This window comes from Juglans regia, chromosome 2, assembly GCF_001411555.2.
Source record: "Juglans regia cultivar Chandler chromosome 2, Walnut 2.0, whole genome shotgun sequence".
Lineage (NCBI taxonomy): Eukaryota > Viridiplantae > Streptophyta > Magnoliopsida > Fagales > Juglandaceae > Juglans > Juglans regia.
In genome coordinates, this window is record NC_049902.1 from 13,399,261 (window position 1) to 13,424,067 (window position 24,807).

Below are 24,807 nucleotides of genomic sequence, written 5' to 3' on the forward strand. Positions count from 1 at the left end.
CTTTGTGAAGTCTGTCTGCTGATCAACTTGCAAATATGTTTACCAAACCACTGTGTTATAGTCGGTTAAAGCTTATTTGTTCCATACTAGGTTTATATGATATATATGCCCCAGCTTGAGGGAGAGTGTTAGAGGACATAGTTGTAATTAGTGTAAAGAGGACATGGTTGTAATTAGTGTAACTTATGAGGGTATAATTATCATTTGTATGTAGTATGTATATGCTGTTGAACATCAATGAATAACAAGATGTATTCTATGTACAACTATAATTATAAAGAGACATAAAGGGGTGAAATAGTGAGATGAAGTTGACTGCTAGATTTAAGAAAATGAGATGACTTGACTTGCTGAGAATATGCATAATCTTGAAGAAATAAAATCTTCTGGCGGGCTTTAGCCACGAGTGTTCGTATGCCCTTTTGCAGAATCTTTGATCATGTTGTGCATGCCAATAAGTGCATGAAAGTTTGGTCTGAACTTTGATCGTTAGCATACTTTATTGTTGCTGTTGGTGCATCTAAAAGGATGGCTCTTTGCTAGTATTCTGTTTCCTGAAACTGATTTCAGTGTTTTGTATCATTTGATGAGTCCAAAATTTATCTTCTTATTTCACAACAGCGGACGCTGGATGGTATTAATTGATGCGGCAAAGGGTTGTGCAACACAAACACTTGATTTATCAAAGCATCCTGCGGACTTTGTTGTCATCTCCTTCTATAAAGTGTGTGAGTAGTTATGTAAATCAGCTATAAGAACTACTTCCTTCAGATATTGATCTTTTATCTCCATATTGATTTTTTAAAGCTATTTGGCTATCCAACTGGACTTGGAGCTCTTATCGCTCGAAATGGTAAGTGTTGATGCCAATAGATTGGTTTTTTTAAAATTATTATATTATGGTTGTCTAAGAGGTTTTTCATATACTGTGTGATTGCTTCCCATAGATAAAATTTGCACAGCACATCACATACACACAAGTATACATATGGCGTGAGAATGAGAGGGTATTCCATTAGTTCTTGTTTTATTTTTTATTTTTTTTGTTCACTTTTTACACCCATGATTCTTGCAAAATGTGCTATGCTCTTACAATTTCGATGCCTAGGTAAATGAACCATTGTTTACAAGTATTCACTTTAGTTGTGTCCTTTATGGATTTTATATAATGTAGTAACGATGAGGTCTATCAAGTCCATTGTGAATCAACTCTTGTAGCTCCAGAATTATCTTTGTGATATATATGATGGTTTTATGTATTTAAAACCCATAAGCTACGCACTACCATCTTGGTCACAACTTCCAATTTGTTTTCGCCCCACCATCCACTTCTTAAGTAAATTCTGAAACATCATTTGCTTCTCCTTTCCATTCAACCCTATCCACGACAAAATTCTTGACTTCATTTTAACACAGTTTTGGCCCTTACCCTTAGCTCTGCTCTCGTTTGCCCACTGCCTCCTCTGGTATCATAGTTTACAGAGCAAGTTAGGAGAAATTTCCAAACATTGTTCCTATGCTCGGCTAGCATCAATGGCAGTGAAGATAGCCAACACCTCATCATCAAACCCATCATTGGCATCCCCACAATTTTTTAATTTCTTTTTTTTTACTTTGTGCAACACCCAATTTGAAGAATAATGGCTACAAAAAACAGGAGGACTATTTTCTAATGGCTCACAAAAACTCGTATTACCCCTATTCAAAACCATCTCAGTAGAAGCAAAAGAATTAACCCCAAGGGGTTGCCTCAAGTCATAAGGGCCTTGGTTTAGGGGTGTGCTTGTTGGGGTGTATGTGGAGACTGGTTTTGGAACTGAAAAATGTGTTTGCTGAAAGTTCGCTCGACATGCACTCAACATTGGGCTCGAGTGAAGCTCAAGTCTGAGAATTCACTCGAGTCCCGCTTGACATTCTGCTCGATCGAGACGCAAACCCTAGTGTTCGCTCGAGTCCCGCTCGACACTCCGCTTGAGCCAATGTTGATTTAGTTGTTCGCTCAAGGCGTGCTCGACACGCCGCTCGAACGAAGAACGCTAATTTTGTCAGATTAGGGTTTCCAGCGCCGTTTGCTATAAATATATTATATTAGACATGACTTGCATGACCTTAAGCATATTTTGAGAGAGAATAATTGTCTAGTGAGTGCATATTGTGTTAGAGAACAAAAAACCCTAGAGAGAGTGAGTTGAAATTGAGTGATTGTAATCTCCTCTAGTTAATAAGATTTCTGTAGCTCTGTGGACATAGGCAAGTTGCCGAACCACATATATTGTGCTTCGTGTGCTTGATTGTGATTGCTTTTACTTTATTTGTCATCTTTGGTATGTGTGTTTTGCATAACATTTCACAACAACTGGATACAAAACACACACCAACTGGTATCAAGAGCCAAGGTCCGATCTGAAGGAGAATGATGGCTAGAGATAAAGTGATCGCACCCAAGATCGAGAAGTTAGATGGTACTAATTTTGGGTACTGGAAGATGCAGATCGAGGATTATCTCTATAGAAGATGTTCTACATTCGACTTTTGGGAAAGAAGTCGGAGAGCATGGCTGATGTTGAGTAGACCCTGTTAGATCGACAGGTTCTAGGGTTTATTCAGCTAACCTTATCCATAATAGTGGCACACAATGTTAGTAAGGAGAGAACCACGATGGATCTCATGATGACTTTGTCAGGTATGTATGAAAAGCCATCTGCAAACAATAAAGTGCACTTGATGAAGAAATTATTCAATCTGAAGATGTTGGAAGGTATGTTTGTAGCCCAACACTTGAATGAATTCAATCCGATCACAAATCAACTGTCTTCTGTAGATATTGAGATCAGAGTATTAATTATGTTCGTATCGTTGCCAAATAGTTGGGAGGCCATGAGGATGGTTATAAGTAGTTCAGACGGCAAGACGAAATTGAACTATGACGACATACGTGACATAATCCTTGCTGAAGTGGTACGTAGGAGAGACTCAGGTGAGTTCTCTGGTTCAGGATTTGTCTTGAATGTTGACAATAGGGGTAGAGGATATGACAGGTCAAACTCCAAGAGCAGAGGGAAGAGCAAGAAGACTGAAGGGCGATGTACGTGGAAGACTGAAGTAGCTTGACTTCAGTGCGTCTTCTAGCTTGAAGACGAGAGCTGTGAGCTGCAGAGATGATAGGGCTTGGCTGGAAACAGTGGCTGGCATGTGGAGACCCAGTCTCCAAGTGGGAGGTTGTTGGGGCGTATGTGGAGACTGGTTTTGGAGATGAAAAATGTGTTTGTTGGAAGTGCACTCGACAGTGCGCTCGAGCGAAGATGCAAATCCTAATGTTCGCTCGAGACACGCTCGAGCCCATGTTGATTTGGTTGTTCGCTTGAGGCACGCTCGATGCGTTACTCGAGCGAAAAGCACTGATTTTGCCAGATTAGGATTTTCAGCGCCGTTTGCTATAAATATATTATATTAGACATGTCTTACATAACCTTAAACATATTTTGAGATAGAACAATTGTCTAGTGAGTGCATATTGTGTGAGAGAGCAAAAAGCTCTAGAAAGTGTGAGTTGAGATTGAGTGATTGTAATCTCTTCTGGTTAATAAGATTTATGCAGTTTTGTGGACATAAGCAAGTTGCCGAACCACGTATATTGTGCGTTGTGTGCTTGATTGTGATTGCTTTTACTTTATTTGTCATCGTTGGTGTGTGTGTTTTGCACAACATTTCACAACAATGCTCTCCCCAAGTCAAAGGTTTGGACCCTTGGGTGCAAACAATTTCTTGGGCCCATGTCCCTTAGTGAAAGGCTAATGATTTACCTTATCCGTGTGATGAGAATGCATTACATGGGTCCGGGCTTCACTGGATAAACAACAATGTGTTTCCACAGTCTTCGGGATTCCTCTTCATCAAAAGAAGATGCAAGAGAATTGATATCCATGCCATAGTGATTCAGCCCACTATCAACTCTCAAAACTAGCTCTTGGGCAGTTTTTTTAACTCTCTTTCCCCTCACTACTAACTTCCTCCAGCACTTCCCATTGGTGTACCTCATCAGGCTCCATTACATTGCTAATTGAAAATAAATCCCTAGTTGATGGTCGCTGACTCACTTCCATTTATGAATAACCCATTTCAGCTTCAGTAAGAGGCAAAATATCATCTCCCATGGTATTATCGGCATTCTCTGTGCACTTGCCCCCACTGCTTGCCCCTCCTTAGTATCAGCTTCATTCACTGCAAACCTGTTTGCAGTGAATAACCATGTGTAGTTAAAATTAGATTTATTTTTTAATATTTTGGGGATATCTATATATTATTTTTCAATGATTCAACCACTTTAGTATTTTGTTTCTACCTTCACCTTAACTAGTTCCTGCAACATTATTTTATTAATATTTTTTTATGTTCTGTATGTTGGAAAGGAAACAATTGGTACTATGTATCCACCTATAACATTTATCTATGGTAGTAGTTTTTATTTTTCCCTTATTCTATTTTTTCATTCTTGTACTTTTCATGCTAACATGTCTTATTTGTTTGAGTGTTTGTGTGTGTTTCTTTTAAGGAATTTGATTGTTTTCAGTGTATCATCTGATGAATGTAAGCTTTAGAAGTATGAATTTTATTAGACTTACCAATCTTTGAGAAAAAAAAGATGCCTGCCCTTATTGTTTTCTGTGATTTTTTTAATCTGCAGATGCTGCAAAGTTATTGAAGAAAACCTACTTTAGCGGAGGTTTGTGTGTAGATGTATAATTTGCAATTAGTACACATCATGGTTGTAAGATTGTTTCACCATAAGAGCTTTACAGGCACAGTTGCTGCCTCAATTGCTGACACCGACTTTATTAAAAGAAGAGAAGAGATTGAGGAATTGTTTGAGGATGGAACTACTTCATTCTTGAGCATAGCATCCATTCGTCATGGTTTCAAAATGCTGAATTCCCTTACCACGCCTTCAATATCTAGGTATGTAAAATTGGTTTCTTTATAGTATGTTATCGTTTCTATCTATGATAAAAATGGACGAATCTTTATTTGTTAAACAATATTTGTTTTTATATGTTGTGGTTGATCCTTGATAGAAAAAAAGTTATATTCCTTGTTATTATTGTATTATATTCAAATAATATAGATTGTTTCTTTGAGCCTTTGCTCAAAAACTTCTTTATGGAGGTATTATACTTGTCCGTGTTATAAAATACATCTAGTCCAATGATGGGATTGCATTCACTTGGTTAACGTATTAGTGGAATGGAAAATGGGTGGGAAAATGAGTTAATTAACAATTTCTTGTCATGCAAATTCGTTACATTATATAAGAATATGAAAATCTCTCTCCATCTCTCTCCATCACTCTCTCTCTCTCACTCTCTCAGTGGATGCTTGGAGAATGAGATGAAATGATAATTTTGTGAATAGTAGTAAGATGATTTGTGAATAGTAGTGAGATAGTTTGAGTTAAGTATTTTTTGGGTTTTGGGAAAAGAGAGAAAAAATTGAATAAAAAAATTATAAAATTAAAATATTGTTAGAATATAATTTTTCAATATTATTTTTGTTTTGGAATTTGAAAAAGTTGATTTTTTTTTATTTGAAAGTTTTGAAAAGTTATAATGATTAGTTTAAAAGTGTTAGTGTTTGTATTATGTTTGGGAATGAGATGAGATGGGATGATATGAGATGAGATGAGATGAGATGAGATGGGATGAGATGAAAATAATTTCCAAACATCCCCTTAGAGAATAGAAGATGAGAATCAAATAGAAGAGAACATCTACAACGCATTTTGTGCGTCAAACTTTGAAAGATATACCTCTGAGCTGTATTTTCAAATGAAGAAGGAAAAAGAAAAGAAGTGCAACAAAGAATAAGGGTGCAACAAAGAAGTGCCACCCAGCCCTTGCCCTGCCTGGGCAGGTTGACCATATTCTACCCCACCCCGGCCTTGCCCTAACACCATGAACCCACCCCCGGCAAACGGGTGGGTGGATTTTCCAACCAATTTTCTTGCCTCGTAAATCCAAACACCAAATGCATAGATCCAAACCTTAAACCTAGAGATCTAAACCCCAAATTCATATATCCATAAGAATACCCAGATCCAGAAAATATACACATCAAAACAAAATATACGTAGATAAAAGAAAAGACAGATCTGCATAGATGCGCAGACTGGTTTTGGGTTTGCGCAAAGACCAACGACCAATCATGACCATGAGTCTCCGTAGCGAATCATGGCTCGGCTTGGCTGTGGGTGTGTACTGTGAAAAAGAGGATGAGAAGAAGAGGAAGACAAGGAGGAGATGAAGAAGAAGAAGAACAGGTGAGGAGAAGAAGAGAAGAGTGTGCGGCTGGAAAGAAAAAATGAGGGGGACGGTGGGGAAAAGTCTAGGGTATTTTCAAGCAGGCGGGTAAAAATCTGGGTGGGTACCCTGCTCTCCCATTCCCCATGGGGGCGGAGGGTGACCCGCCCCCTACCCTACAAAGAATGCAACAAAATTAAATGAATGAGTTTGAGTAGAAGCTAGTAAAACATATAACAGTATGTTAGTATGATACACTCTGAAACTATAAGAAAACAAGAAAAAAAATTATCACATCTCACAAAATGGAACTCACAAATAAGATTAGCTGAAGGAAGGAAATGAATGTGTCTTACCAACTACTAGAGAGAAAAGGATCTGTTGTTATTTCATGGTTCTCTACTATGAAGCCATAGTTCCTATTTAATTTATGGCCATAAGACCAAATCATGGTCCATGTTTTATTTAGAATAGGAAAGAATGACCGAAGTGAGTTCATGGATTTTCTCAATCAAGTTACGGGCTAATCATTTAATGCCTACGGCTTTAATTATATGCCACTTCCTGAACTGATTTTAATTTATTTAATTATAGTGGTATTTGTTACTATTTTATGTAAATTCACAAATCAATGTTTTGCCATCAAAGGTCAAGCAAAAAAATGTCTGCCAACTGTTATACTTCTTTTTAAGATGAGTCTGCCACATAACTTAATGATTGGTGCATAAATGTATGTTTATTATTCGCATTGCTGTTCATGCTCTTTCTTTTTTTACTTTATTTCCTTTCCGAGGGTCTGTGCACCCCCGAGATTAGTTGGGACTTTTTTCCAGGCACCCAGTGCCATTAAAAAAAAACTTTATATTATTATGTATTGTTCTAAAGTGTACATCACCATTACCTTTCAGGCATACGACATCACTTACCACATACATGAGGAAGATGCTCTTGGCCTTAAAGCATGAAAATGGAGCCAATGTGTGCACACTTTACAGAAGTGACAATGTGAAGGTTAATTTTGTTACTAAAGTTAATAGCTAATGTTACCATTTTAAAGTCGCCGCAGTATGCACTACAGTCATCTGATAGTTCGTTTATCTACATAATGGTGTGATGCAAAATCATAATCATTGATATCTTTGATATAGTAGATGCTATCACACATACATTCAATCATACTCAATCCTATTGAACTATGTGATGTTAAACTTAAGGGGAAAGGCTGCCAAAGTACTTACTTAAAAGAAGGAATTTATTGAGTATTACTCTGGTTTTTAGGTTGCAGGAGTATTACTCTAAAACAAGGGCAAATCCCTCTTGGTCTTTTGGCCATGAAAGTATTTTTGTAATTTAGGTCTTGTTTGGACACTTGGAATATCACAGAATTCTGTGAATAGTAGTAAAATGGTTTGAGTTAAGATGTTTTCTTGTGTTTTGGAAAATGAGAGAAAAAGTTAAAAACTTGTTTGAATATAATTTTTTTTTATAGGTAAAAGTTCTATTGATATAAGAGACATCGCTCAAAGTACACTGGTAATATACAATGAACATGCCTAATTACATCTAAGCACTAGTGAGAGATACAAACAAATCAACAAGATTGTCCGTATTACAAATAATGGCCGAACCCCAAGAGAGTAAAGTATTGTAAAAAAATCGCTTCAGCTCATCCAATGAATGCTCCGTGTCTTCAAAGTACCTCTTGTTTCTCTCCAGCCACAAGCACCACATAATGCAATGAGAGATCATTCTCCACACAGCGGTGATGTGGGCATTTCCCCCAATGCCTGTCTAGCAGCAGATAATATCCCTAACTCTTCTAGGCATAACCCTTGCCACCACTGTCCTATTAAATATCTCATTCCATAAACACTAGGCTACCTCACAATGTAACAAAAGATGATCTACTGATTCTCCATCACTCTTGCACATAAAGCATTAATCTGAAATAATGAGACCACGTTTTCTCAGATTATCCGAGGTGAGAATCTGCCCAAGAGATGCAGTCCAAATGAAGATAGCGATCTTGGGAGGTACCTTGCACTTCCAAATAGCCTTCCTACGATAGCTATGATCATTAGAAAATCCCAAGAGAGCCTTATAGAAGAGCGCACCAAGAATTTTTTATTTCCACTCGGATTCCACAACAGCCTATCCCCCATCTCATTTCCAGTCAACATTGCATATAACGGATCAAAGAAATTAGCAAACATTTCCAACTCACAATCTTGAGCTGCTCTCGAAAATCTCACATTCCAATGGAGAGCACCATTAGGTAGTACCAATAAATCAGCCACAACAACCTCTTTGTTGCAAGAAATTTGGTATAGCATAGGAAACACCTGCTTTAGAGCCCTTTCACCGCACCACACATCGTGCCAAAAAGTAAACACTAATGCTTCTTCCAATTGCAAATCTGAAAAATTGAGAGAATCTTCCCCATCCAGCTCTTTTATGTTTTTCCACAATCCCACGCCATGTGTCCCCGTAACTTCATTAGAGCACCAAACCCTCAAATACTCTCATACTTAGAATTTATGACTTCTCTCCATATGCCCTCTCCTTTCCTATGATACCTCCACAACCATTTTTCCAAAAGTGTTTTGTTGAAGACCCTTACATTACGCACTCCCAACCCACCACTTGGTATTGGTGAGCAAACTTTGTCCCAATCCACAAGGTGGAACTTAGTTTCCTCCCTCATGCCTCCCCAAAGAAAGTTACAAAAAATCTTCTTAATACGAGAGGCCACACTTGCAGGTAACAGAAATAAGGATAGAAAATAAGTAGGGAGGTTAGCTAAAGTGCTTTTAATGAGAGTTAATCTACCATCCTTGGACAAATATATCTGTTTCCACCCAGCCAATCTTCTTTTAATTTTGTGTTGAAAGCATCCCCCAATGGAAGACCGAGGTAGTTCAGGGGCAGCAAAGCAATCTTACAACCCAAGATAGTTGCCAAGCCCTGAATATTGTTCACACCACCCACATAAACCATTTCAGACTTAGAGAGATTTACCTTCAGGCTTGAAACCACTTCAAAGCAAAGTAATACTGCCCTCATGTACTGCATATGATCATTGTCCGGCTCACAAAATAGTAGCGTGTCATTAGCAAATAGAAGGTGAGATATAGTAATACCTCCATAGAAGGTGAGATATAGTAATACCTCCCACAAAAAATCCAGCAATAAAGCCTCCATTAACAACTGCTCTCAACATATGACTCAATGCTTCCATTACAATGACAAACAGCAAAAGGGAGAGGGGATCCCCTTGTCTTAATCTCCTAGAACTGTTAAAGAATCCTTCCGGTGCTCCATTCACCAAAACCGAATAACGAACCGTAATTATACGATGCCTAATCCATGATATCCATCTATCCCCGAAATTGCACCTCCCAAGTAAATAACATAGAAAATCCTAATTAACATGGCCATATGCCTTTTTCATGTCCAGCTTGCACAAGAGTCCAGGTGTACCCTCCTTGATTCTACAATCTAGGCATTCGTTGTCAATCAACACCGAATTCAAGATTTGTCTCCCCTTCACAAACGTGTTTTGAGATTTTGATATAATACTACTCATAATCTTACTTATGCAATTGACAAGCACATTTGAGATAATCTTATACACCCCATTAATGAGACTAATAGGGCAAAAATCTTTCACCTCCACTGCCCCAACTTTCTTAGGGGTAAAAGCAATAAAAGACGCATTAATGCTTTTTTCGATTTACCAAAGGTGTATAATTCCTGAAAAACCTGCATAATATTCTCCCCCACCACATCCCAACAATCATGATAAAAGGCCATCGAAAATCCATCCGGCCCTGAGGCTTTATCCTTGGTCATCCCATGAATCACCCGAAGAACCTCCTCTGCTTCAAAATGTCTCTCCAACCACAAAGAGCTTACTTGATCAATATTCTCAAAAGGTATATCATCCAATTTGGGTCCTCCATGGGGATTTTTCAGCAAGTAGGTCTTTGTAGAAATTGACAATATGATTCTTAATAGCATCATAATCAGAGTAAACCTATCCCTCAACCTAAAGCACCTCGATAGCATTATTCCTATGGTGAGAATTAGCCATCCGGTGGAAAATTTTCGTACAACGGTCCCCTTCCTTACACCAAAGTGCTCTTGACTTTTGTCTCCACAAGATTTCCTCCATTAGTAACACCATCTCCAGCTCTGAAGTGATAGTTAATTTCTTGCAAGAGTCCTCCTTTGAAAGAGGACTGCTCACCTCCCTTTCCTCCAAGTCCTTTAATTCCTCCATAAGAGACCTTTTTTTACTATTCATGTGTCCGAAGACTTCAATATTCCACCTCTTCAAATCCCTCTCTAGTCTTTCAATTTCCCAGCCAGGATAAAGCTGGGTGAACCCTCCAAAGAATACGAGGACCACCATGACCTCACTTTCTCCACAAAACCCTCAACTTTCAACCACATATTTACAAACTTAAAGTATCTTTTATCCTCGTGAATGCCTCCACAATCCTATACAATGGGAAAATGGTCCAAGCAAACTCTATCCAATCTCTTATGTAGAAAGGTAGAGTAATGTACCTCCCTTGAAGCAGACACAAAAAATCTATCCAAACGAGACCAAGCCTGATTATTAGACCAAGTGTGCACGCTACCAACAAGTGGTAAATCCACTAGATCCATATCGAAAATAAATTCAAAAAACTCATTCATTACTTGGTTATGCCAAACTTCTCCCGATCTTTCACTAGGAAACCTAGTGATATTAAAGTCACCGCCAATACACCACGGTAGGTTCCACCAGCTGTCCAAACCCGCTAACACTTCCCATAAACCCTTCCTATGTGTGTCCACATTTGGCCCATACACACCAACGAAAGCCCAACAAAAACCATCCTCCACATTTTTAAATGCACACGCTATCGTATAATTCTATTAGGGACCCCGATCTTGTCCCTAAACACTAAGGACCACAAGCTCGCCTTGGTGAGGATGATGACCGAGTGACGTTGCCAACTTACTTGGCCTTCAACTTCTGCGACAATGGAGGGTTCCTAGGTTGATGAAGTTTTAGTGTTTGAGTGATGGAATGATGGAGATGATGATGCAATTGGGTGATCTAAGTATTTAGTGGATGCAAAACAATGTGGAACGGCTAGGGCTTGTTCTTTGAGTGTAGTGCCGAGATGATGGAGGCTAGGGTTTATGGAGTGAAGTGAGGTTAGGGTTTATGGAGTGAAGTGAGGTTAGGGTTTTGGGTAGAAGGCAACTAGGGTTGTCAAGTTTGAGATGGTTGGCTAGGGTTTCGGGTGCAAGGCAACTAGGGTTGCCGGAATGGAGGTTGGGAGATGTTTTAGGAAAGATTCCTAAGTGGTATGAATCTTTTTAGGAAGGAAGAGGGATTCGGTTTTGGCTAGTATGGAAAGTCAAGGATTGACTTGGGGAATTTTAGGAAGGGAGAGATTTAAGAAATTGATGATGAATGGCAATTCCTTGAATCAAGGGATTGGATTTGGAAGAAGTCAAGGTTGCCAATAAGGTAAAAGTTACCTTTTATGGACTAAGGGGCTAGACAAGGGTTGGTGAAAGTTGGAAGAAGGAAAGAAATGTGGTTTAACCGAATATGGTAAGTGGAGGATTTCGGCTAGCCCTAAATGGGATGGATGAAGGGTAATTATGGAAGTGGTCAATTATGGAAAGTAGGGCAAACACAAGGATTGGTCGAATAGTGTATGTGGAAAGATCAAATGGGTGGATGGATAGAGTTGTTGGCCGAATAACACTAAGAACTCACAAGAACAATGCACATAAAATAATAAGATCAATGGAGAGAAAATGGAAGACAAGAGATGAACTAAATAATACTTATAAGATTGATAACTTGAATCACAATTATTCACGAATTGTAAAGTGTGATTCTCTCCTTAGGAATTCACGAATTGCACCCCAAAGAGCCCAAGTGCTAAGCACTGAAAATGATCTCAAGAACAATAAGCCGTCCACAAAGGGAATTGTCAAAGGATGTAAAAGAAATGCCTAAGAGTCCTATTTATATAGATTACAAAGTGGAAACCCCCAAAAGGTCCATTGGAAAATAATTAAATAAAAATAAAAGAAAAGCAATAACATAGGTTGCAAGGGCTAAGGTGGCCCGTGGCATGCATTGGCCCATGGATGGGCTAGGTTGGTTCATGGCCCTTGGTTTGGGCTAGTCTGGTCCAACGCTGGTGTGGCGCACGGCATGGTATGCTGGTGGGCATGGCTTGGTGCCATGCATGGGCCTGCTGGTGGGCACGACATGGTGTCGTGCTGGGCTTGCTGTTGATCTAGGCAGGTTGCCATGCGTGTGTGCTGCAAGGCATGGGCTGGAGCCATGCATTGGATGGCATGCCTGGTGGGCATGCCACTAACCTTGCCTTCAGGGCACGGGCTAGCGCCGCGTGTTGGATGGCATGCCTGTGAAGGCATGCCACTAACCTCGCTGGCTGCTGCTGCTGGGGCACACGCAGGGGTGCGTGCGCACATGGGCTTGGGCAGGGGCGCGCAGCTGGGAGTGCACCTGGGCGTGCTGCTGAGTGTTGCGCGGCGCAGAGGCATGCGCATGGGCTTGCAGCACATGGGCGTGCGCAGGGCCATGTAGCGTAGGGGAATGTGCAGGGCATGCGCATGCCAGGCCGTGCACTGAGCTGCACACGGCCACTAGCCTTGCTGTGCCTATGGCTAGGCGTGCGCATGCTGGCCTGCGTGTTGGGCGCTCCATGCGTGTCAAGGCACGGGCCAAGGCACTGGCCACTAGCCTTGCATGTCGAGGTGTGGCCCGGGGCCACTTTCCTAAGGGTTCTAACAAATTCCCAGCACACTTCTCAATAGACTCAACCACCCTCGAGTCTCACATAATTAGGATGCCCCCGGATGCTCCCTCAGAGGCAAGATACACCCATCTCACAAATGGACAGCCCCAAATGCTAGTGATGAAGCTACGATCCATGAATTCCATCTTAGAATTTAAAAAGCTGAAAAAGTTTTTGTGATGAAGCTAATTTTTTGTTTTGAAGTTTGAAAAAGTTGTATTGATTTTTGTGTTTTGTTTTGAAGTTTGTAAAAGCTGTAATGATTAGGTAATGATTAGATGAAAAAGTTGAAAATTTGAATTGAAAAGTGTTTTGTGTTTGAGTGATGTTTGGGAAAGAAATTGTGAGAAGTTTTGAGAATTTCTCATCCCATCTCATTACCCAAATGTACCAATGGTTTAGGGGATTCTGGTCCTATGAAGTCTCACCCATCAGCTTGTCAGTAGGCTTTGGGAATTTTTCTTTTGTGGCTATTATGTGTCATGTTGGGTCAGAGGGGACTGGGCTGGAGGTGGTGGATGTTGGGCTCCTTGGGAGTGAGGTTTTGTTAGTTCCTGAGACTCAATTTCCATCTAGTGATGCTGTGGTTGAATGGGAGAGTAGAAATTTATTTGGGGAGGAAGAAAAGAGGGAGATACATTCTACGCAGTGGGCTTATAGTGTAGGGGAGCCTATCCCATTGAAACGTTTACTTCCAAATGAATCAACTACACCGGATTGGATGCTAAAAAAGGTGAAAGAATTGCAACACTTGATAGGTATGGACTGTGTGGGTTATGAAGAGCAGTTTTTTGCGCTACTTACTGCAATAGAAGCGGGCCACTCACAAGCTAAGAAATCAGGGGCGAAAAAACAGCGGGAGCTCAAGCGCCTTACTTGGTCGTTAAATTATGAAGGAAGTTCAAGCCGAGAAAGATCAAAAGGGAAGGGGCTTGCTTCTCCTTTATGAAGCCAAAAATCATATCTTGGAACGTCCGGGGGCTAAATGAGGCAAATAAGAGGCTTCAAATAAAAAATCTGCTGAGAGAATGGAGGGCGGACATAGTATGTTTACAAGAAACTAAATTGAAAACTATTTCTAGACGACTAGTTTGAAGTGTTTGGAGATGTACTTATGCAGATTGGGTGTATCTAGCTCCAAACGGGGCTTCAGGAGGTATTTTAGTAATGTGGGATAAAAGAGTTGTTGACAAAATGGAGGAGTTTGTGGGGGAATATACAGTGGCATACTCTTTTAAGAGTGTGACAGATGATTTTGCGTGGGCCTTTGCTGGGGTGTATGGTCCAAATGTGGACAAGGACAGAAGATTGTTATGGGAGGAACTTGCCGGGCTACACAGTTGGTGGGAACTTCCGTGGTGTATAGGAGGGGATTTTAATGTCATTAGATCAACAAGTGAACGGTCAGGTGAGAGTAGGATGCGACCTGCAATGATAGAGTTCTCTGATTGTATTTTTGAGTTAAACTTGTTGGATATCCCTCTATTGGGAGGTGCTTTCACTTGGTCGAATAATCAGACATGGTCCCGGCTGGACAGGTTTCTCATCTCATCGGAATGGGAGGTGCACTATCCGGAGGTGTGCCAAAAGAGATTGCCTCGTCTTTGCTCAGATCATTTTCCTATCTTATTGGACTGTGGGGGCATTCGAAGTGGGCGCCGTTATTTTAAGTTTGAAAACATGTGGCTGAAAAGTGAAGGTTTTGTGGATAAGGTGAGGCAATGGTGGTCTTCTTATCAGTTTCATGGTAACCCCTCTTTCATATTAGCCAGTAAACTGAAAGCTTTGAAAAATGACCTTAAGCTTTGGAACATACAATCCTTTGGAGATTTAGGGGAGCGTAAGAAATGCATGGTGGATGAATTACAACAGCTTGAGTATATACTTGAGGTTAGAGCTCTCGCACCGCAGGAAATATTGAGGAAGATTGAGTTGGTTTCAGAATTAGAGAGAGTATTATCATTAGAAGAGATTTCTTGGCGCCAGAAGTCGAGAGCATTGTGGCTGAAAGAAGGGGATCGGAGTACAAAGTTCTTCCATAGAGTTGCCAACTCTCATAGAAGAAATAATACCATTGAAATGTTGAATATAAATGGTATGGTGTGTAATGATGCCCTTGTGATTAGTGAACATGTGGTGGATTTCTATGAACAACTACTTACAGAAAGAGAAGGATGGAGGCCAAAGATGGATGGCCTTGGTTTTGATACTATTGAGCCTCTAGAAGCGGCGTGGTTAGAAAGGCCCTTTGAAGAAGGGGAAGTGTATGAAGTAGTGAGACGTATGGTCAAAGATAAAGCTCCTGGTCCAGATGGTTTCTCGATGGGCTTTTTTCACTCTTGTTGGAAAGTGGTGAAAGAAGATTTAATGAATGTGTTTCAGGAAGTTTCATTGGTTGGGAAGTTTGAGAAAAGTATAAATGCCACTTTTATTGCGTTGATCCCTAAGAAGATTGGGGCGGTGGAGATTAAGGATTTTCGACCCATCAGCCTGGTGAATGGAGTGTATAAAATTATCTCAAAGGTTCTGGCTAACAGATTGGGGGTGGTATTGGGGAAGATTATCACGAAAACACAAAATGTTTTTGTTAAGGGGCGACAAATCTTGGATTCAGTTCTTATTGCAAATGAGGGATTAGATAGCAGATTGAAGGCTGGATCCACAGGGATTCTGTGCAAATTAGATATGGAGAAGACATATGACCATGTAAACTGGGATTTCCTTTTGTATGTGTTGGGTAGATGCGGCTTTGGGGTGAGATGGTGTAGTTGGATCAGGTGGTGTATTTCTACGGCCAGATTTTCAGTCTTGATAAATGGCTGCCCGACTGGCTTCTTTAGCAGCTCTCGTGGTCTCAGACAAGGAGATCCTCTGTCCCCACTTCTTTTCGTTATCGTTATGGAGGCATTGAGTAGGATGATATCGGCGGTGGTCACGCATGGGTTGGTGGCTGGTTTTCCGATTGGTGACCCCAATAGGGGTACTATCATGTTGTCTCACTTACTATTTGCAGATGACACCCTTTTATTTTGCGAGGCGGATCACAACCAGTTGAGGACATTGAAGGCTCTGTTATTATGTTTTGAAGCAGCGTCAGGCCTGAAAATTAATTTTGACAAGTCAAAGTTAGTACCAGTGGGGAATGTGAGCAATACTAGGCAGTTAGCTAGCATCCTTGGGTGTAAGATAGCTTCTCTTCCCATTATCTATTTGGGATTACCTTTGGGGGCTGCTGCTAGGGCCTCATCCATTTGGGATTCTGTTATTGAAAAGATAGGAAGGAAATTGGCAGGATGGAAGAGATTGTATTTATTGAAAGGTGGCCGGGTTACTCTCATTAAGTGTACCCTTTCTAACTTACCTACGTACTTTCTATCTTTGTTTCAATTGCCTGTCAGTGTAGCAGCTCGGATTGAGAAACTATATCGTGATTTTCTATGGAGTGGGATTGGGGATGAATTCAAATTTCATTTAGTTAGCTGGGACAAGGTGTGTAGACCAATCTCGTCAGGTGGGTTGGGCATAAAGAATGTGAGAACATTCAATCGGGCGTTGCTTGGGAAGTGGTTATGGCGGTATAATTTGGAAACCGAAGCTCTATGGAAACTGGTGATTGAGTATAAACATGGAAGCTTATGGGGGGGCTGGTGCACAAAAGAGGTAAATGGGGCAAGTGGAGTGGGGATATGGAAACACATTAAGCGCGGGTGGGGGGACTTTATTACTCATTCTAAAATAGTGTTGGGAAGGGGATCCCGTATTAAGTTTTGGGAGGACATTTGGTGTGGGAGTGAGGCCCTAAAGGATGCATTTCCAGTTGTTTTCCGTGTGGCTCGCAACCAGGAAGCATCCATTGAGGACCTTATGATTATATCAGGGGATCATGTGCAGTGGAACGTGACATTTAGTAGAGCGGCACAAGATTGGGAAGTAGACATTTTTGAAGCCTTTTTCAGTCTCATATATTCTGTGAAGCCGAATAGACAGCAAGCTGATAGCTTATGGTGGAACCCGTCGGGTAAGGGCATCTTCTCAGTTAGATCCTTCTAAAGTCCCTTTCCCACACCACAACCATTCAGTTCCCATGGAAGAGACTTTGGAGAAATAAGGCGCCTCCGAAAGCGGTTTTCTTTACATGGACAGCAGCATGGGGGAAGATTCTGACCACTGACAACCTGAGGAAGCGACGGTTAGTTGTACTAGACTGGTGTTGCTTGTGTAAGAGATCAGGTGAGACAGTGGATCATCTATTGTTACATTGCGAGATAACGAGAGCCTTGTGGGTGGAAGTTTTCAGTCGAGTAGAGCTACCCTTCGTGATGCCAGAAACCGTGGTTGATCTGTTGGCTAGTTGGACACTTCCGAGAGGAGTCCAACAAATTAAGGAGGTGTGGAAAATGATCCCGATCTGTATCATGTGGTGTATTTGGCAAGAGCGCAATGATCGGACTTTTGAAAACAAGGAGCGGTCGCCGGGGGAACTTAGAGCTTTACTTTTCAGTACTTTAATGTTATGGGCCATTGCTATAGATTTTAATGGCCTGAATGTACATGACTTTTTAGCTTCCCTTTCGTTGACCTAGATAGGTTTTATCTCTTGTATTCATCTTGTGTACTTGGGTTTTTGCCTATCTCTATTTATAATATTATCGATTACTTATCAAAAAAAAAAAATGTTGGGTCAGTTTTGTGGTCTTTTGGGTTTGGTTTGGGGCCTGGTATATTGACTCAGATAACTTGGACCGCAATTCTGTTGGTAGCAGTTTATTTATTGACTTGTGATAATTTCTGAAGCTCGTGAAGAATATGGAAAAGCCAATTACTTTATATTTAATGAACCTTTCACATGGGTGTGATGCTCAAACCATAGATGTTATCCTCAGGTACTCCATTGCGATTCTGGGTTTCTTTTGTCTTTCTTTTCCTTCTCTCCTATCTGTTTCTGACCAAGCTTCTATGTTATAATCCAACCTACAAGTGAAACCCAGAACTTCATCTTTTAGCCTTAATCTAATCTTTTCCTTCAAATCTGCCCCAGCCCAAGCCTCCAAAGCTCATTACTTCCCTGAATGAGTTTGAAGGCCCCAAACCAGATTTCAAATGTTCCAGAATGCACAGTGGCTTCCCTGTATCAGTTCTAGTTTCAGAGCTCTCCTACATTAATTATAGTGTGTTCGTGATGCATCTGTACTTTAAGTTCAAAAATTTTTCCATCATAGTGATAGAAATTGCTTAACCATCCATTTTCAAAACATTGGGTTGATTTTGAAAATTGGACGTTCAGAACATGGATGGCTGAAGGCCAAAAGCTTCTTACTCTTGAGAGAACAAGGATGCCTTAATGTTCCAGAATGCTCACTTTCTTCCTCTGTGAACATTCTTGTGAGAAATGAAAAATACATATCATGTTCTCTTTTAGCTTGACCTGTGAATAGAACTTTGACTGTGAAACTCTTTTAGAGCTCCGAATGATCCCTATGTACATCTCTTCCATGAAAAACACATCCGGTCTGAAGGTAACCTCACACTAATTTAGATTCAAAATGTCCCTTCATTTTAACTTTTTAATGATAAAAATTAACACCACGCTATGTGCAGTGCCACCTTCCCCCCCATTCAATATCTTTCATGACAGTATCTACAAAAAGAATATCTATCACCACTGATTTCTGGTGCACTTCTGTTCTTTCTTTCTTTTTCTTTTTTTCTCCAATTTCTTAGGTAAACATTAGTGGGATACTCAAGTTGTTCTTATTGGGTTGTTTCAGTTGTGCAACCAGATGTCGCTTACTCTCCAAAATTATTTTGAACCAGCAAATCCAGCCCCATGTCCATCTCTGCCATGAAAAACACACCAAGCCATCTTTATGTATTTTAAATTAGAGATAACTGCCATTCCTCTCCAGCTGACAGTGACCTCCAGAGACCAAACTCGCTCAAAATTAAACACGCTCTCCAGCCCTGCAGAGATTTAATCTGCTGCCAAAAAAAAAAGAAAAAAAACTCACTCTCCAGATGTCACAAGTCCTGAGCACAGGAACTGACCGTAACCTACAGCGGATCAGATGATGTTTTCGTGTTTGTTTCTGAACAAAGCAGATGGATACAACTGGTTGAAGAAGACAATAGATCTGTTTAGTTCAACTTTTTGGCTGTAGTCCTATGATACACCTTTTTTAAATCATGTCAGCCTCCCATTTAGTGGTGTAAAGTGCGACTTTACACCACGCACTTTACACCACATCCAGTCCAAATGTGGACTCAAATGATATTGCTTGTATAAAGTGATTAGTTTGGAATATTTGCCTTTGGAGGAGTCAAGTAATTATGATGATACCTGCATTTTCATTAATTAGTTTGTGCCTTACACGAGTTTCAAAATTTCTCTGTTAGGTAGTATGTCATGGTTGGGGTCCTATTATTTCATTCAACTTAAGAAGGCCAGATGGTTCTTGGTTTGGATACCGTGAAGTGGAAAAACTGGCATCCTTATCTCAAATTCAGTTACGGGTAATTATTTTACATTGATAAATCAAGCTGACAAGTAATGCTCGCATCAATGATTTTCTTTTACTATTTTAGTTATTTAATTTGCCTGTATGAATTTTTCTGCATACTGAATTGCTAATTTGGTGTTTTTTTCCTCCATTAAGAGTGGGAATATGCATTTGATTTTTGCTGCAAAACCTATATAGTTGATTTTCTGGAGTAGCTGCTATTTTATGTTGAGGATACTGTTGTGTAGGACAAGTTTGAGATCAGCTGGTTTATTAGACTTTAAACTTCTTGAAATTTACAAGTTTAATAGTTTTGCCAAATTCGGTGTGGCTTTACTCGGTCAATAACCATAAACTGCTTAGCTAGTGTCGATGGGTTACCTCCATCTGTGATCTGACATACCATGCTATTTATCTTTCATCCAGGTGCGCCACATTGAGTCTTCCCCCAGGTTGTCATATGAGCAATATAAGATTCAATGAAGTTTCTTTCATGATAGATTCATGGTCCTAATGAGATTAAATCACTACAAATTTGACCATCTCACTCCAGTGCCTTGGGTACTACGCAATGTTTTGAATACCGTACTAGATGTCGTACCGGTCAAGGCACAGGAACGAAATATTTCGGTACCGGTACCGTTTCGGGATAACGTTTCGGGATAGTCGATATATAAATAAATTATATATATAAATATATATAAAAATTATATTCCAAAATAAGAGTCTATATATAAATAAATTATATATAAATACATATATATAAAAATTATAAATAGTCTAATCTGAATTAGGGGTTAAAAAATAAGTTTGTAGTCTGAAAAAACGAAAAAAAAAAAAAAAATAGGCCGAAATATCGGCCGAAATATAGGCCGGTACAGGCCGAAATTTAGTCCGGTATGGCTGGTATGGCCGGTATTTTAGCCGGTACGGAATAGATATAGTATCTGTACCGGCCGGATGGCCAAAACGAAAAATTTTGGCCGTACCGGCCGGTACGGTACGAAATTTAAAACACTGGTACTACGACCCTTAGCCATTTCTATATATTTGGCAGCACATACCCATACCACATCCATGTCTATTACCCAAAGTCATATAGGTCTAATCAAACTCTCTCTCTCTCTCTTTGCAAACAACGGATCTGAGCAAGAAGAGTAAGAATCTGATGAAATTTGAGCTGCAGGACGATTATTGCCTGCAAAAAAAAAAAAAAACCTGCTTGATGTGGTACAAGATCTCAATGTGAGATGGGCCTCAATGAAGAGGAAGAGCAAGACGACTTCACCACCTTTTTATGCTAGATGGTCCCAAAATTTAACAGGCTAGAAATGATCTATATGTTTTATTCAACTTCAAGAGAGAAATAGGAAGAGAGCAAGAAGGATGAGCTGTCCTAGATGAATGAAAGAAGGCTAGTATGATCTGTAGTTTTTATTCTGATACATTTCTCATAAGTACTCTAGATTTATTGATTGTTCTACTAATAGTTTTATTCTCACTATTTTCCACCAATCCGCGTAGCATGTTGACTATGGCTCTTTATTTAGTATGCTATTTGTTATATATTATTAAATATTCTCTTGCACATACCAGCGGCACTGTGGCAGTGTGCAAGCTTTTTGTAGTCATTCCATGATTTTCGCATTTCATATATGCCTATTTCCATCTGTTGATATCTTCTTCTTTTTTTTTTTTTACTTTCATAGCATTGCTATTGTGTTGTATTTTTTTTTTTTTTTACTTTTATTATTCTGTTCTTGCATCATAGTATGCTCACCAAATAATTGGTTCTAATACAACTTTTAAAGACCTTTTCTTTTGTTGCTTTATGTTGTCAAGCCTTAAGCATAATCTGATGGACATTTCCACTGCCCCTAAATATAGATGTTGATTATACATTGTGTTATGTTTTTATATGTTTGTATTGCTAACAAGTTTGAATGTATAATGGACGTTATACTAATATTCATCTATTTCTTGGTACTATGGGTGGAGCAAAATGAAACAAGTGATTTAAATTCTCATATTTTAAGAGAAAATTGATTGGTATCTTTTTGCATGCTTTCGTATGTAGACAGGATGTTTTTGCAATCCTGGGGCATGTGCAAAATATCTTGGCTTGTCTCACTCGGATCTTCTTTCAAATATTGAGGTATTGGTTGTTATTTTTCTATTTTTGGCTAATACTTCCTATCTTCATGCATTAATGACTCCATTGCATATCTCGGCTTGTTGAAAGTTTCTGATACATCGTTAATGGTTGGACTTTTGAGCTTAGGCTGGCCATGTTTGCTGGGATGACTATGACGTGGTTAATGGAAAACCTGCAGGAGCTGTAAGAGTGTCCTTTGGTTATATGTCAACATATGAAGATGCCAAGGTAGATTTCTCTATTCTGAATCAAATTTTTGAGAAGAAAAAACTCTCATGCTCTGCATTCCTTTCATTTGATGGAGGAGTGTTTCTTTGAAATTTCAACAGATGGCTTACTTATTGCGGATGTGGGTACTGTTATAAATCATAAATTTTTCCTATATTTTGTTGGCACTTTCTTTCGAGTCTTATTTTCCTTTTCCTGTTTTATTATGCAGAAATTTATTGATTTTGTGAGAACTTCCTTTGTGTCATTGCCAAATCAAATTGGAAGGTATCACTTGAGAGAGAGGCCCAGCTCCTTTCCAGATGAAGGTTACCTTTTTGTGCTGCTTCATGCTCTACTCCTATTGAATTGAAATTTAGTTCAGATCCAAACCCTTCTGGGCATCAAAGTTCTAGTGTTCTTTTAATTGTTTGTGAGTTATAATTATATTGTCACACTATGGGCTCTCTTACGAAGATAAAAATGGTATGTAGGTTTTATGGCCATTCCTGTCGTGCTTATTCCCCTAGACGATACATAAAAAATATTCTAGATTTGAGCTTCTTCTGCCAAACTTCTTAACTGGGATGAAGCATCTTTTAGGATGTGCATAGAACTAGATGGCATTATGAGTGTTTTGGTTCCTGAAAGTGACAATTACACTTCAACATTACTAGTAACACAAACTGAAATATAGGTGATCTTAAATTGTGGTGAGATGTACAAATATATAACTGAGATGGAGAGATATCAATTGTTGTCTCTCTCTCAAATATAGAACTGAGATGGAGATATTGAAGCCTGATTGACCTATTGCTTGAAGGGGAGACAACAAAATCACAGGCAACCTATTTTAATGGATACTTCAAACATCAAGGGTTCGATAAGATTATTGCTATAGTCCTTGGTCTACTGGATTGTCAATAGAGGATGGTACCAAATAGGATTAACATGATGTTGACATTGATGATGGAACTGAAAAATTGCTATTTTTAACCCCTTATAGTGATGTTTTTGGCCCATATAGTTATTAACGTGCCACCGGTTTTTTTGCCATTCCTCCTTTAACAAACCTAATTTTCCCATCTATAATGTTTTATTACAGTACTTCCTCTTAAAATCTTTGAGATATCTCACTTGAGTATAGATATAACATCACAAATCATTGTATGAAGTCTTGGGCTGCCAGGTGCAAGTCATAGAAAAATTTTGTAGGCTAGCACCGTTTCCAAGTCATCATTGCTATGGTGCACAAGGATCTCTTATTGGGCTTTTCAATGGACTCCAAGAATGGAACAGGGTTAGAATCTCTCATCTATTGTTTGCAGATGACATTTTTGTCTATTGTGAGGCCAACAATGACCACTTCTGCTTCTTATGCTATTTATTCCTATGTTTTGAAGTAGTATCTGTTTGAAGGTGAACATGACCATGTCAAAATTGCTTCTGATTGCTAGAGTTGAGAATGTCGCTGGTTTAGTAGATGTCCTTGGGGGTAAGGTTTCTACTATACCCATGACCTATCTTGGCCTTCCCCTAAGAGCTCCCTTAAGTCAAAGCCCTTTGGGATGGTATTATTGAGAAGATGAAGCATTGTCTTTGTAACAAACCAAGTTAAACTCAAGCCACATCTGGGCTTGTAATCTAAAAGAACTAGCAAATGTTGCAATTGGAGCCTTTGAAATCATATAAAGGGTACAGATTTCTCCCTCCCAAGCAATGTAGGATTCTATTGCCACTGCCTGGACTTCATTCGAAGTATAGGTGGCATGCTCAAGTCTCACCCTTTTGACTGGAACTACTCCGATACCATTTCTAATGACTTAAGAGTAGCCCAATCCACACTTGGGCATATACTCTTAAAGGACTAATCCATGTTACAATTGAAGCCTCTTGCAACCATTCTAAAGGGTAAGAACACCCTCCCATGCAATGTAGGATCCCGTTCATCACTTTTTATCTCAATCCGAGGAATTATAGTCTGGTTGGCTGGAAACTGTTGTATTTATGTAGATGTAGTAGAAGTACGTTGATCAAGAGCACAGTCCAGTTTGCCTTTCTATAGCATGTGAGAGCATAAGATGTCATTTCTTATGCAGAGGAGCATAAGTTCCGTCTTGTGAAGTGGTCAAAGGTGTGTTTTCCAGCTGCCGAAGTTGGGTTGTGAGTGAGAAACTCAATTTTCTTTAACAGAACTCTTAAAATAGTGATATGCCTGTGAGAAAGAGAGCCTCTAGCCGGTGTAGATGCAAGGTATGGAATGATCTGTGATGGGTACGGGTAAGGGGATTTCTTCCACTTTACTAGATATGCGATGGGTAGGGTTTCAAGACTCGTTTTGGAATGATGTGTGGGCACACATTATTTACCTTAGGTATCAAAAAGCAAATGAGGTGATAGCTAATTGTTGTGTAGCATGGACACACATATTCATATTAAGAACTTGGAGTCATTTTTGGCTTATGTTTTTATCACATGTCATGTACTTTTCTATTGCATAAGTACAAATGATTGCTCACTCAAGCATACTTGTTTGCTCACATCCAAATAAAATTCACTTTTAATAACATCTTCTAGTAAAATCTAGTGTTTATTGACTTATGTGTCCACAGTATTGATACACAAGTGTAGCTTCCTGAGATATTTTGGTATTTTATGGACGGCTGGCATTGACTACTATAGTTTTAAGTGGCCTCCTACTTATAATTTGCAAGATTTTCTTAGCCCATGAAGTAAGCTATGTTAATTCTTTTGCTAGTTAGGTCGATCTCTTTTATACTTATGTACTGGGGTACCACTTTCTTTCGTCTTAA

At 39.5% G+C, this 24,807-nt stretch overlaps 1 protein-coding gene across 5 annotated transcripts in view; it reads left to right on the forward strand.

Annotated features, from left to right (window-relative positions):
• The window catches only part of LOC108998007 (molybdenum cofactor sulfurase), a 71,265-nt gene that overhangs the window by 25,932 nt on the left and 20,526 nt on the right, over nt 1–24,807 (forward strand). For all 5 annotated transcript variants that reach the window (XM_018974416.2, XM_018974417.2, XM_035687526.1 and 2 more), the window contains 9 exons: nt 622–724; nt 808–853; nt 4,685–4,723; nt 4,800–4,956; nt 7,202–7,304; nt 19,529–19,645; nt 21,710–21,787; nt 21,914–22,015; nt 22,227–22,323. In XM_018974416.2, the coding sequence (XP_018829961.2) occupies nt 622–724; nt 808–853; nt 4,685–4,723; nt 4,800–4,956; nt 7,202–7,304; nt 19,529–19,645; nt 21,710–21,787; nt 21,914–22,015; nt 22,227–22,323 (842 nt within the window). The remainder of the gene's footprint in view (nt 1–621; nt 725–807; nt 854–4,684; nt 4,724–4,799; nt 4,957–7,201; nt 7,305–19,528; nt 19,646–21,709; nt 21,788–21,913; nt 22,016–22,226; nt 22,324–24,807) is intronic.